The 15,373-nt window shown below is 39.0% G+C and overlaps 2 protein-coding genes and 1 pseudogene across 2 annotated transcripts; all 3 read right to left on the minus strand.

Moving 5' to 3' along the window:
* Positions 1 to 3,145: 3,145 nt before the first annotated feature.
* LOC145824190 (uncharacterized) lies at positions 3,146 to 4,666 on the minus strand. Its single transcript, XM_082923805.1, has 4 exons — positions 4,273 to 4,666; positions 3,874 to 4,032; positions 3,680 to 3,753; positions 3,146 to 3,583 (listed from the first exon to the last, which is right to left on the minus strand). Exons 1-4 carry the CDS (start codon positions 4,664 to 4,666, stop codon positions 3,146 to 3,148), a joined length of 1,065 nt encoding a protein of 354 aa, XP_082779931.1.
* A 5,947-nt stretch (positions 4,667 to 10,613) lies between these two features.
* On the minus strand, positions 10,614 to 11,027 carry LOC114278324 (uncharacterized). The gene has a single exon (XM_082923806.1). The coding sequence runs from the start codon at positions 11,025 to 11,027 to the stop codon at positions 10,614 to 10,616; it is 414 nt and encodes a 137-aa protein (XP_082779932.1).
* Positions 11,028 to 13,272: 2,245 nt separating this feature from the next.
* On the minus strand, positions 13,273 to 14,690 carry LOC114278328 (UDP-glycosyltransferase 91A1 pseudogene; annotated as a pseudogene).
* Between the last annotated feature and the right edge of the window lie 683 nt (positions 14,691 to 15,373).

The following is a 15,373-nucleotide window of genomic DNA, read 5'->3' on the forward strand; positions in this document are numbered from 1 at the left end:
AACAAAAGTCAAACAAACAGAACAACAACAAACAAGTAACACCATTCTACACCAGCTCCAAACCATTGAGTTTCCCTCAGCAAAATCAACATTTTATCACCCCATAGAACCAGCATAGACCAGAACAACCATAGACAGAAGCAGCATGCATCAGCCAGAGGCAGCAGCATACAGCAGCAACATCCAGTAGCAGACCTAACAGTAGTATCAGGCCAATGCAAGAACACTACACCTCTATACTACAGATGACCACCCAAAGCCCAACACTACTGTGTAGCAGCAACAGCAATAACAAACTTACAGCAGCACTATCATCAACTATGTAGTAATAACAACTGGTAGCAAATAGCAGCAGAGAAACACTCCTATATAGAATGCAACCCTCTAGGCACCTCAGAGACACATGCTTTGCTAACTGAAAAAACAAAGCAGCCACACAGCAAAACAAACAATCAATTATTGTTTCACCAGCTCCGAACCATTGAGCTTCCAACAAAATCAGCAGGCCTCTTAACATACACAGCAGACCCCAAACAACATACACAGATACCCGGTAGACCCAACAGCAGCATACAGCATACAGCAGACAATACCTAAGCATATCTGAGCAGCCTGAACATATCTGAGCAGCTAAGGGGCAAACACCCAAAGAAATCAACAACCAACTCACCAACAACATAGCATACCAGGGACCATCAAAGCAGCAACTCTGCTCAGATTCCAGTGAACACTGCACCCATATGAATAATTCAACTAATTAATCAAACTGACTCCAGGTTGCAATAACTCAACAACCTACTCAAGTTGACCACCCAGCAGCAGCCACACCCTGCATCAACTCAACACAATGTATAGCAGCATCAAACTTCAGTAGCATACAGCTCAGTGAATTAATTATTAAGATTCACTCCCCTACCTAAAACAATACTGAACCAATACTGAACCAAATAAATAAAGAAGCCACCATAGCTAAGCAAAGTAGACTAACAAATTAGAACATGAACTATAATCGACCACAATTGAGCAAAGCAGACCAACAAGATATACCCTGAACTAGGCTAAAGCAGTCCCACATACCAAAGCCAGCAGTAGAGCAAAAGGACAGCAAAGGAAGATGAAATAGAATCTGAAGCAGAGTAGTAACAATTCTACTACAAGGCCCTACCAAACATACTACACAGGTTCTAACTCGATGGAGGTTAAACACATACTCATCCACTGAGTACCCTTGCCCAACTGAGTGAGTTTTCAGCCAGAGGGCCACTCTAACTTTGATAAGCACACAGAGATCTTCACAGGTAGGTTGCAACCCATTGAACATATAGTCATTTCTATACTTCCAGAAGGACCATAGACCAGTAATCAGGATTGATCTCCAAATTTGCTTTTCCTTTTTTTCTAACCTTCCAGCCCAACCACTAGTGCATTAGCATGACCACTGAGCCAAGGGAAACCCAGTGCAAACCCCATCACTTAATTAGATTGGACCAAACTTTCCAAGCAAAGGGGCACAGTAGCAGCACATGATTAGGTGATTCAATCTCAGTTTGACAAAATACACAGTTAGAGCGAACTACTGCACTAAGAATGCCAAGTCTATGTAAGTAGTCAAAAAACTTTATCCTCCCTTTCCAAGCCAACCAAGCGAAGAATTGGGCTTTAAGAGGGGAGGGGTTGTGCTAGATCAGTTCAGGAGTTTCCAGATTAGCACCATTCAAAGATTCACACCATTTAGCAACATTTTTTACAGTAAACATGCCTAGAGGGTCAGATTTCCACCATAACATATCTACTGATTCCAATCTCACTGCAGGGCCCTCACCTAAAACAACCCGTAATCTCTGTAGTTCATCTTCCTCCCATGCTAATAAGGTTGTCTGAAGCTGAGAACCCAATTGTTGTGATGTCTAATCCTAGTCCACTACAATTTCAAAGGGATACCTTTATCCTCTGATAAATTGTAAAGTCTAGGGAATTGGGACTTCAAGCACCTAGTTCCCATCCAATTATCAACCCAAAAACTGATTCTTTCTCCATTACCAAACTTGATTTCAACATTTCCCAAATAATAATTGAACAAGCTGCTATTAGAATCACTAACAAATATAATATCACTCCATATTCTTGGGCTATTAGTTGCCTTCACATGGAATGGAAACCATCTATCCCCTTCTGACTTATACTTACTGCATATGACCTGCTCCCATAATGAGCTGTCTTCCTTCCCAAACCTCCACCACCACTTAGAAAGAAGGCTATTATTCAATAATCTTAGGTTTCTTATGCCCAGCCCACCTTGCTTCTTATCTATGGTTATATCCTTCCATTTTACTAAATGAACTTTCTTTCTCACATCTGAATCACCCCACAGAAAGGCTGCTTGTATCTTGTCCAACTCTTTTGCCACACCTCTAGGCAGCCTAAAAAGAGGCATGTGGTACACAGGTAGTGAAGAAAGGATAGATTTGATTAGTGTTACTCTTCCAGCAAAAGACAGTAACCTCCTCTTCCAACCTGACAGTTTCTTCTTGAAATTGTCCACCACAGGCTTCCATGTTGCCCTCCTAGATGGGTTGGCACCTAATGGCAATCCAAGATACTTCAATGGAAGCTTTTGATATGTACAGTTCAGCCTTGAAGAAAAAAATTTCACACACTTCTCTAACAACCCTACTCTACAAACCCTACTCTTGTGAAAATTGATCTTCAAACCAGAAATGATCTCAAAGCATCTAAGTATTCTCTTAACAATAAGCACTTTAGACCACTCAGCTTCACAGAAGATAATTGTGTCATCTGCGAATTGGAGATAGGAGATATTGATGGCGTTTGACCCAATGATTACTCCTTTGATCAAGCCCAGCTCTTTTGCTCTTGCAAGAAGTAGGTTCAAGCCCTCAGCCACCATATTAAACAGGAAAGGTGATAATGGGTCACCTTGCCTAAGCCTTTTTTGGGGGTAGAATTCAGGTATAGGTGAACCATTAACCAACACAGATATTTTTGCTGAGGAAATGCAGGAATGAATCCACTTCACCCACTTATCACCAAAACCCAAAATTTGATAGCATTTGGAGGAGATAGTTCCAATTGACTGTGTCACATGCCTTTTGGAAATCCAACTTTAAAATCAGGCTCTTTCTTCTTATTTTTTCCACCAATCCACCACCTCATTAGCTATTAGAACACCATCCAGGATGTTCCTACCCCCTAGAAATGCAAATTGAGCAGCATATATAACAACAGGAAGCACTTTTTTCAACCTATTAGCAAGCACCTTGGATAGAATTTTGTAAGTGGAATTTATAAGACTAATAGGCCTGTAGTCTTGAATTCCTAGGGGATTTTCTTTTTTACGGACCAATGTAATAAATGAGCTATTTAAGCCCCTCACCAAGCTACTATTAACAAAAAATTCCTTTATGAATGTGATGATATCATTCTTCATAAATTTCCACCCTTTTTTATAGCAAGTCATGCTAAACCCATCCGGCCCCGGTGCCTTATTCCCATCACAATCTGCCACTACTGCCCAAATTTCATGTTTAGAAAATTCCACATCCAAGCTTCTGCAATGCTGGCTCTGTGCAATCCCATTAAAAGGGCCCAAAAGCTTAGGTCTATACTTCTATTGCTCAGAAAAAATTAATCTGAAGCGATCATACGCAGCTTGTTTAACCTCCAAAGCTTCCTTCACTAATTCCCTATTCACTGACATGGAATCATTGGCATTGGTGTTCTGCGTACTAGTAGCTATGATGTAGAAATTTTTTGTTTTTTTATCACCCTTAAGATTCCAGTTCAACCTTGACTTCTATAGCCAAATTTTTTCCATTATCTTTCTGAGCTTCCATACCTCTCTTCTCCTTTTACCTTCATCCTCATCCAGATCTTTACTCTCAGCAATGAGATCTATGGCATGTAAGTTCTCTTCAGTTTGCTTCAGTTTAGAATCCATATTCCCAAACACTTTAGAGTTCCATTGCCTTAGAAATTGTTTAAGTGCCTGCAACTTAATCTTCAGTTTGTACCCTGCCCAACCATCTACCTGAGTACCCTCTCACACTTTCTTCACTTCATTTAGAAAAGAGGGATGAAACACCCAAGCATTGATGAATCTAAAAGGTTTTGGGCCCCAGTTTCTAGCATCTTCTATTAGAATAATTGGACAGTGATCTGAGATAGATCTAGGGAGACCCCAAAGTTTGAACCTAAACCAGACCAACCATTCTGGCCCAACAAAGAACATGTCCAACCTACTCCATCTCTTACCTTCCATTGAATTACACCAAGTAAATTTTTTTCCCAGCATAGGAAAGTCAATCAGTTCCAAACTACTTATGAAATTACAAAAATCTGCCATTCCCCTATCCCTTCTTACATAACCTTTCCTTTCATCTATTGATTTGATTTCATTGAAGTCTCCCCCTATACACCACGGTTTAGGGAAAGCAACCTTAAGATTGATCAAAGACACCCATAAGCTTCTCCTAGCACTCACATCATTAGGTGCATACACATTCACAATCACACATTCCAAGCTATTAAATAAGATACCTGATAGTATGATGAAGCTCCTATTGCAGCAGTAGTCAGCTAGAGAAAAGACTTCAGGCTTCCACACACATAATAGGCCTCCAGCACTCCCATCAGCATCCACATTCATGTAAGCAACTAAGTCATAAAGCCAGATAGACTTCACAAACTGATTTGAAATGTTTTCCTTGCCCTTTTTGTTTCTTACAACATCACCATATCCACTTTTCTTTCTTTGATAACTGCTTTGATTCTCCTCTTCTTCTCAGGCCTACCAAGCCCTCTAATATTCCAAGAAAGAAGCTTCATAAGAACTTACTATTCACTCTTGAGCAGCCCTTGATGCTGATCTAAACCCCTGCACTATCACTCCTATCAACAATCTGTTCCATGTCATTCTCCTCCATTTCAATTATTTTCCTCAGAACTTCATCATCTTTGCCTTCAAAATCAATGCCCAGACTTTTTCCAACTCGAAATGTAGCTTGAGACTCCTTTAATAACACATCATGTTTTCTTGATCTACTAGTATGAGAAAGTGAAAAAGATATTGCAGTTGCAGCTGCTCTAAAGATGCCCCCCTTTGAAAACTCCTTTTCATCACTATTTTCCTCTGATTTTTCCAACCCTTACCTTTACTCTCCTTGATAATGGATACAAGGTTGATAATGAATGATAAGTTAAGTATTATTTTTCTTTTATTTCCTTGATGCAAATGTATTCAACGACAAATTGATATTTTTTTTTGTTTATTTATTTATTTTTTTTGAAAGGATTGGAAAATTTGTTAAACAAAAATTATTATGTCCTAGTTTTCTTTCCAAATCAAGTTTCATGCATATCAATTAATTGTTGACCCCATTTTGGAAAGTATGGATTTTATAACTCCTGTAGAAAAGGTATATTCACTGGGCTCTAACTCAATCTCTCTCCTTTTTTTTCTTTTTTTTCTTTTTTTGTTGGTTGTAAATCATAGACTATAGCATAGCTCATCTCAACTTGAAGGTTTAAGCTTTTGGAGAATGGACATGTTGCTAGTTGGGATTTTTGCTTAGGGTTACTCTACAATGAAAATAATTTTTACTTATGAAGAAAATGATTGTATATATTTTGGGGTTATGAAGTTTGAAATAAAGATGGATTCATTTTAGTACTTTTGGGGAAACATTATGCTTGGGAACAAACAACCTAGTGACTTGCTATTTTTAGTTTCTAATGGATGAAAATAGTATTTAATTGTTAAATGGAAGATTGTCAATTCTTTATTGGAGATATGATAATATGAAATGTACAGGAATTATTATATACAAGTGTTATAGTGCTTGAGGTCCACCCTCTCAGTAGGGTTTTCCTTGCCAGGATTGGGGTGTAACATCAGATGCACCTCAATTCTTTTTCTTCAAGGCAATGCAATTTTTTGGTTGTTTTTTGCCTTATTGAGATGTACGTATGTTCCATTCCAAAACATGATGCTAAAATCTAGATAAATGCGAGTGATTCAACTTCGCCCATTCTTTTATATTTTTTATTTTTTGGGCGCTATTGTTTCATGCCAAACTGGTGATATTGTTTCTCTTGCATTAATGGTATGAATGTTATCTATGTTTTTGCTTTTGTCGGTGTCGGTATAGGGGGTTAAATCCATCATTGGAAAAGAATTATTTGGATATGTCATGAAAATCATTTTATCATGTTGAATTGTAACTAAATTTTCAATGAATATATATTTTCTTTCAGTTTAAGGGCACTAGAGAATGACTTTGGCAATCCTGTGATTTTGTTGACATTTAACTATCTTCTACAAGGATCTCCTTATAGTGTAATTTCAAGCTTGTTTGCAAAAGTTTGTTTGTAATCAATCCCATGGTAGTTTATTGTGAAAAAATGTCACTAAAGGTCATCATCATGACATCATACATTATAATAAAGTTAGCGAACGTTAAAATATGCAGCGTTCAAAAAAAGATACCTACCTATAAGTGTAATTGACATTTCTAATGTAAACTTAAGACGAAAGTCGCATCAGCAACGCAAATTTATATATGTCATATTAGCCTATTATAACATTTTAAGGCAACACTCTATGCACATGACATATATAAAATGTTATAATAGGCTAATATGACATATATAAACATATATAAATTATACTAGTACTACTCATGTTAAGGCCTATTACCACAATCCAGAACATTGACAGCAGAAGAATAATAGATTCACCTGGAACAAAATCTGACCAAGAGCAACACTCTATGCACATGACCAATATAACAGTCCACCACCAACAACCAACAAAAGGCCACACAGTGACACAGCACCAAAGGCACACAGCAAAGTTACCAGTTCTAGCAGATACACAACCCCCACAAAATATAACCAAAGCCAGAACATTGACAGCAGAAGAATAGCAACCACTAACACATTAGCATCAGCCTCACAAACATATCAGCATCCTCAATGTAATGCATATCCACCTGGAACAACATCTGACCAAGAGGCATACAGTAGAGCTACCAGTTCTAGCAGATACACAGCACAAACCAGTAAACCAACAACTGGCAAAAGGCACAGCACAACTAGTAAACCAACAACCTAGCAAACACCAAAATGCCAAATAGATATAACACTGAGATAGATAGATACACAGTCAGCAGACAGATACCCAGCCAGGATTGAAACAGGTGTTACCCAAACCAGTAAACCACCAAACCAGCAAATACCAAACTACCACCTAAAACACCACAAACAGCAACAAGCAAATTACAGACCAGCTCACGACACATGGTGGCAGACCAGCAGGAGTTGCCCAAACCAACACAGCCTGGGGTAAAGCAGCTATTCACCAAAATAGCAAATCAGCAGACCAATAGAATCCAAAATTCAAAAAGCCCCCAAAACACCCAAACAGCAGCCAGCATATGACAAAACAAATCTCAGCTACAATCGTTAATCTGTTCTAGATTGTTGATTAAGTCCATGACAGAGTACATGATCCCCTTTGACGAAGCTTTAACCCAAAGAGCAAATCTAACCTTAATAGTTTCACATAACTCAGACTCACTAGGCTGGACTCCATCAAATGCACAATCATTTCTTAACTTCCAAATGGACCAGAGAACAATAAAAGGTAAGGCCCTCCACAACCTCCTAACCAATTTCTTATGATTCCAGCCAAACCACCACTATAATAAGCAATCAATAGACTTTGGCACCACCCACAAACACCCCCACCAATGCAGCAAATCAGACCAAACTTTCCATGAAAATGGGCAGTGTAGCAGAATATGAATAACAAATTTATTTTCATTTTTGCCAAAAGCACATAAGACAGAAGCACTACTATTAAGGGCACCAACATATTGTAAAAAACCCTTGTTTTAACTCTATTCCTCTAAGCCAACCAACCAAAAAATTGAACTTTGGGGGGAATACCATTGTTCCAAATAAACTTACAAATTTTGATATGAGGGCCCAAAAGGGAATCACTAAACCTATAGATATCAAATACCTTAAAGTTACCTCCAGTAGAACCATTCTAAACAGGACAGTCTTCAACATCAGGACTTAAATGAGGGGTCTCCCTCAATGCTGCCACCAACCTATTGACCTCTACTTTCTCCCAATCAAATAACACCCTTCTGAAGGCAAAGTTCCATTCCACCAAGCTGGATTTCCTTTCTGAAAAATAAGCCAGTGTGTCCTCCTTGTCATTTGACAAACTAAAGAGTCTAGGGAACTTATTTTTAAGGCACCTATTTCCAACCCACTTATCAAACCAAATCTTTATTTTATGCCCATTCCCAACCTTTATCTAATACTGCCCCAAAAAGAACTCCACCAGAGGTTGATTATGACTTGTAATTTAAAGAACATCTCTCCAGATTCTAGATTGTCTAGATGATGAGTGGTAACCAACTAGCCTCCCCAATCATGTACTTACTGCACATGTGGTAACCAACTAGCCTCCTCAATCATGTACTGACTGCACACCAATTTTCTCCATAGAACATTTACTTCACTTCCAAATTTCCACCGCCATTTAATAAGTAAACTTGCATTGACATCCTTAATTCTCCTAATCCTCTATCCTCCTTGATTCATATTTTTGGATACTTCCACTCAATTCACCAAATGAACCTTCCTTTTTAACCCATTCCCACCCCAGAGGAAAGAAGCTTCAAGCCTTTCAATTTCTGTAACCACTCCACTAGGCATTATGAACAAAGATAGATAATAAATAGGAAGGCTAGACAGTATAAACTTAATCAAAATTAATCTACCTGCAAAGGAGAGGAGCCTTCTCTACCACCCAGCCAACCGAGATTTTACCTTATCCAAAACTAGCTTCCCAGTTGATTTCCTTCCTGGATTAGCACCTAAGAGAAGACCCAAAAATTTGCGTGGCAAGCCATGAACCTTGCAGTTTAGAATATTAGCGAAAAAAACCAAAGTTTCCTCATCTACACCCACACCACACACCACACTCTTGTGGGAATTTATTCTCATTCCAGACAATATTTCAAAACTTCTTAAGATCCTCTTTGTGTGCACTATTTGATCCATATCTACCTCACAAAATATAATGGAATCATCAGCAAATTGGAGATGGGATATCACTACCTCTTTTACCACCACTTTTACCCCCTTAATAATGCCTTTCTCGTAAGCTTTGTTCATTAAGATATTCAGACCTTCAGCCACTATGTTGAATAGAAAAGGAGAAAGAGAATTACCTTGTCTAAGACCTTTCTATGGAGAAAACTCCTCCATTGGTGAGCCATTCACTAAGACAGACAGCCTTGCTGTAGAAATGTATTCCCGTATCCAAGATATCCACTTAGATCCAAAGCCAAAATTAGATAACATAAAGAATAGGAATTCCCAATTGATTGAATCATAAGCTTTCTCAAAGTCCAATTTGATAATAACACTTTTTCTTCTAGATTTTTTCCATACATCAACTATTTCATTAGCAATAAACACCCCATCCGATATACTTCTCCCCCCCCCCCCCAAACAAAGTAGATTGTCTTTCCCCTATAACTACAGGAAGAACTTTCTTGAGTCTATGAGCCAGAACTTTAGAGAGAATTTTGTACAAACTACCCACCAAACTAATAGGTCTGTAATCAGACAGACCACAATGATTATCATTCTTAGGAATAAGGGTGATAAATGAACTGTTAATCCCATAGGGAAGCTTGCTAAAAGCATGAAATTCTCTCAAGAAATGCAAAACCTCATGATGAATAGACGTCCAGAATTTCTGAAAAAAGAGGAGATTAAACCCATCCGAGCCTGGAGCCTTATCACCATTGCACTCCTTAACAGCTACCCTTATTTCCTCTTCAATGAACACTGCTTCAAGATCATGAAATACAGAACTTGCTTGCACTGACTTAAACAATCCTCCCAGAACTGGTCTTCTTACCCAGCTTTCAATGAATTGCCTCTTGAAATGTTGTAAGACTTCACACTTTACCTTCGTTGGCTCCTCAAAGATCTCACCTTCAACTATGATGGAATTAATTGAATTTTTACTCCTCCTGCTGCTGGCCGTAATATGAAAAAAACTTAATGTTTTTGTCCCCATTGATGGTCCAGTTTACTCTAGACTTCCATTGCCACAGTCATTCCACCATTCTACTAAGCTTCAAAACTTCACCTCTCACTTCTCTTCTTCTAACTCTTTCAACCTCGTCTAGAGGTCTACTTTCAACTAGAATGTCCAGTTCAACCAACTCCTCCTCTGCCTCCTTGAGTTTTGTTGATAGATTTCCAAAAACTTCAGAATTCCATTTTTTCAACTCTAACTTTAGAATTTTCAGTTTCTGAAACAAAACATACCCTGCTCTCCCAATAATTCTAGATTCATGCCAAACCTTGTCCATGATTAAGGGAAAACTTGGATGAAGAGTCCAAGCATTAATGAACCTAAAAGGCTTAGGTCCCCAATCCCTCTCATCATCCATTAGCAAAATAGGACAATGAACAAAAAATAGCCTAGGAAGACCCCATAATTTGAAGTTAAACTTTAGCATCCACTCCGGATTAAGCAAAAATCTATCTATCCTACTCTATTTCTCCCCATCTTGAGCATTGCACCATGTGAACTTCCTGCCGAGCAATGGTAAATCATTTAACTCACAACTCTCAATGCAGGAATTTAGATCCAACATTCTCTTATCTCTTCTGTGACAACCCACTCTCTCACTAATATTTCTAATCTCATTTAAATCACCCCCCAAGCACCATAGTTTTGGGACCTCAGATTTTAACTTCAGCAAGGATTCCCAAAATTTACATCTACTACTCACCTCATTTGGTGCATACATATTCAAAATAGTACAATCAAATGTATTCAGTAAGGTACCAGAGAGGAGAATAAATCTCCTACTGCTACAACAATCCACCAATTGCAAAAAATTTGGGTCCCATATACAAAGTAGACCCCCAGAAGTCCCATCAGAATCCACAGCCATAAAATCCATGTTTTTCCTTCCTCACAATGCTCTGACTTCATTCTCAGAAATTGAAACTTTCTCAGTCTCCTGAAAAAAGCACAAAATCAGCCTTAGTTTCATATATGAGCTCTCTAATTCTTCCCTTCTTCTCTAACTTCCCCAATCCTCTAACATTCCAAGACATCAACTTCATATGTAAACTATTGTAGCACCAAAATCCCCAAAAAAAGACTCAAAGCTCCTATTCTTTCCTCTTCTCCTTTCTCCTTTCTCTGTCAACTAATTCCAGAGCAACCATCATTTCCAAAGCTTCAAACTCGCTGCCTTTATAATTGATTCCCAGGATTTTCCCCAGCTGAATGTTTGCTTGTGTCTTACTAAGGATGTGACTTCTACTGCAAGAGTTACCCTTATTTGAAGCAGAGAGTGACAAAGCTGCTGCAGCAGCCCTAAATACAGCACATTTAGAAGTGGACTTACTAGATGATGCACCTTTATGACCATACAAACGAGCTAAAGGGAAGTACCCTTTCACCTCTGTAATGGATTTTGTTGTAGTAGAAAATCTTACCTTACCTTTACCTTTCTTTTTTGACTTCTTCACACTGTATATGCTATCTATCACTCTATCTGGGTTTGTTTGCACCTGGTACATGTTGGACCTGATGGAGGCCCAATTAGAAATAGAAGTTGACTGTGTATTTGGGCCCCTCACCACTAAACCCATTATGTTATTCTCCACTGGATCAAGGATATGGCCCAAGTTCACTTCCACGTTAATACCAGGCCTTTGGCCAATAGACCCACTTAAACACCCAACAAAACCAGGTGTAACTAGCTGTTCCTCAACCCTTAGATTATCATCATTAGCCTCTAAGCTATGCTCTGCAACCTCCATCTCCATACGCTCCTCAACCACCAATATGTTCCCCACGCCACTTTGGGTCTCAGCCACTACTGTTTCCCCATGATTGCTTTTACTAGTCAATTCCAGCCTACTCCCTAGTGCCATATCTCCAGAACTTGCCACCTCCACTTCATCGTCTTCCTCCTCTATAGCCTGATTCTCAACAGTCTTATCACCATCGCCCACTCTTACAGGTTTAGGCTTTCAACCTCATTTAAACTACGGACTTCCTCAACCTCACTAGATAATATGCTTCCATACACCACTGAACTGTGCGGTTATTCTTCACAAACCATCATTGGATGTAGTCGTTTCTTGCATTCCAGATTAATGGTTGTATTGATAAACTCCATACAACCTGTAGCAATTCTGACTCTGCCATAACTAAAAGACTGTGGTTGGCTAATGTTCTCATCCAGACTAAGAACACTACCCCAAATGCTAACGATCTTATTAAAGGTGCTTCTATTCCACATACTGAGAGGGACACCACAATATCTGAGCCATATACATCGCTCTGGCTCTGCACAGAATCCTAGTTCCCAAATTTTAACATATTCACACCAATCACTATGTTTTGATCGACGATAGTTTTGGCAGCATATCAGCTTTTGATAAGAAGGTCAACACTACATCTCTACCACCTTCATTTCTGACCAGTACATACTCTAATCCTTTCTCTTTTGGAACCTCCTTAATGCTCTGCACAGAATACTCTGTTTGGCATTTCAACAACACACTGTCATACAACCAGCCATGCCCTTCTTCATTAACCTTAATGGTAGATACTACTTTCCCCACCGGCATATTTACACCTGTTTTTAAAACATCAGCAAAAGATCTCTGCAACCCGTGATGATCTGGAGCATACCTTCCCCTAATTTCATTTCCACCTATATCCCCTCCAGGCTGATTTCTTCTAACTGCTCTATCTTCGAGTCTATCATATTCTGCCATTTTAACTTCAAGCTCCCTATCCTCTACCCATAAACCATTGGCTTTTTGGCCGCCACTGAGCAATCAAATCTAGCAAAACCAAATCTAGTGTTTATCGCTTTCCTTCTCTTCTGAGGTATAAATGCATCCTTCACTATTCCAAACTTTGAGAATAGTTTAAACAGTGCTCTAGGATCCATATTGGAAGGTAGCTTATCCACAAAGACGAAGAATAATCCCTTGCCGACCTCCTTGCGCCAGGCTTCATTCCTTATCCTTTGCTTGACTACTACCTTGTTCCATTGCCAATGTGTTCTCCTTTTTCTTTATGATCTCCTCAAACACAGAATTACCAACTTTAGTACTCCTGTAATTTGATGTAATTCAATTGCAATCCACCTTGATTGCTTTCTTTGTTTTGAACATTGAAAAACAAGATCAACATAAAGACATATGGATTTTTAAAGTAACTTAACAAATTGTCCACGTACCTCTCTTATTTATCCCTGCTACCAAACAACCCTTTCATCTCCTTAACCTTGTCGATGTACGCCTTCCCTTCTTCGGCAACGATCATCAGCCTCAGTGACTCAGCCACTGAGTCCCTCATGAATGACCCGTCTCGCTTGTCTCTTGGTATCGAGTATGCTATCTTTTTCTCCTCTAAAAGCCTAGCATTCAACCCTTGGTCCGCCATGTATGTCAACAGAATAAGAGCCCTCTCAAACTGTATTGCCTCCACCACCGAGCTCCACCCAGAGTGAGTCAAGAACCCATCCACAGAGTCATGACTTAGTATCTTGAGTTGAGGCACCCAACTCGTGCAAATCACCCCAACTCCTTTAGTTCTCTTTTCAAACCCATCAGGCAGCCCAATCAACTCAGTATCAACCAACCCACGTCTCTTCCTCAGAACCCAAAAGAATGGTAAATGAGAGAGCTCTAACCCCAGAGCTATCTCAGTGAGTTCATGTTGAGTAGGTTTGGCCTCGGTCCTAAATGCAACGTAGACCATCGATCATTTGTCTTGCTTGTCAAGCCACTCTTTCATTTCCCTCCATGCATCTTTGTTGTTGTCATCGTCGCCTTCATCGTATGCCATTGTGGTAGTTGTCCAACTAGAAAAATCGGCTTCTCGTGAATTTCCTCTAAAACTTGTAACCATTTCGGTTCAAACTCGGAGCAGCTCCTCACAGCCAACACATCACAGCCTTCAGCACTAACTGCCAGGCGGTGCAAATCCGATACACCAAAATCGTTGCCTGTAAAGCCGTCCATCATCCTCAAGACTTCATAAAGCCGAAAAGCCGCCATAGAAGGGAAAGATACCCACTTGGAAGGGACAGTTAGTCCTCAAGCTTGTTTTGATCATCGTTTCCGTGAACCACCGCTGAGGATGGTCCAAGGAAGCCCATACAAGCCGCAATCAGTATACTGAAGAAGGCACTGGGAATGTTAAGCTTAGCTACAATAGGACCTAGCCAGTAAGGTGCAAAATCATGGAGCAGCCAATCAAGATCTGAAGCCTTAAGAAAGTGAGCCATGGATTCTTGCATGCTATCGAATGCTATTTTGAGGTACTAAACCTTGTCGTAGGGTAAGTCAGAGGTGGCCTTTGCGTTTTCAAGGAGGTTTTCGGTAGGGGGTAAAGGAAGCTTGACAAAGTTTAGGAGAGAGAATAAAGAATGAGGAAGTTTGGGGAGGCGATCGATGTTTCTGGGGATGGAAATGAATGAGACTTTATGGCCTTTTTTAGCAATGAGTTTGGCGAGCTCTAAGTATGGGATCATGTGACCAAAGGCTAACCATGGAACCATAACTATGTGTAGCTTGCCATCATTGGCCATGGACGTGAGATGAGGCTCTAAAGCCATGGTTAGACCTGCAGTGCTGGTGTTATGCTTTGGCACACCACATTAACACACACACACACACACACATATATATATATATATATATATGGATAAATTACACTAACACCTGTGAGGTTTTTATTTAATACAGATTTCTCTCTCACGTTTGAAAAATTATATTTCTCTCTCTAAAGTTTGTAATCTAATTACAAATTACCTATTTGATAGTTGATGTCATGCCCTAAAATTTTATAAATGACCATTTTGCCCTTTTTCCGACCATTTCTTCCCCATATCATCATGACTACATTCTACAACTTTCCATCAATAAATTCTACATGAACATATTCTTATTGAGTAATAACGTACAAACATAAATTTTATATAAAATTTTTAAATATAATGATATAGCTTAATAGTGACCTTTTACTTTAAAATAAAATAATCATAAAAATGATTTATATTTACAACAAAAAAAAAGTACAAAAAAAAAAGAAAAGAAAAATAATGTAACTTAAAAAAGGCAAAAAAAACTAAAAAATGAACTTTTAATTCAATTGCCAAAAATAGGCTAATACTGACCCCTTCTCTTTCATGTATTTTGGTAGTAAACAACTCATGCCTGGAATTACAATCTCCATTCTCAGCTTATAAAAGTAACCGACTTTAGTACTGCA

The sequence above is a fragment of the Camellia sinensis genome, chromosome 4, assembly GCF_055761805.1.
Source record: "Camellia sinensis isolate YWXY chromosome 4, ASM5576180v1, whole genome shotgun sequence".
NCBI lineage: Eukaryota > Viridiplantae > Streptophyta > Magnoliopsida > Ericales > Theaceae > Camellia > Camellia sinensis.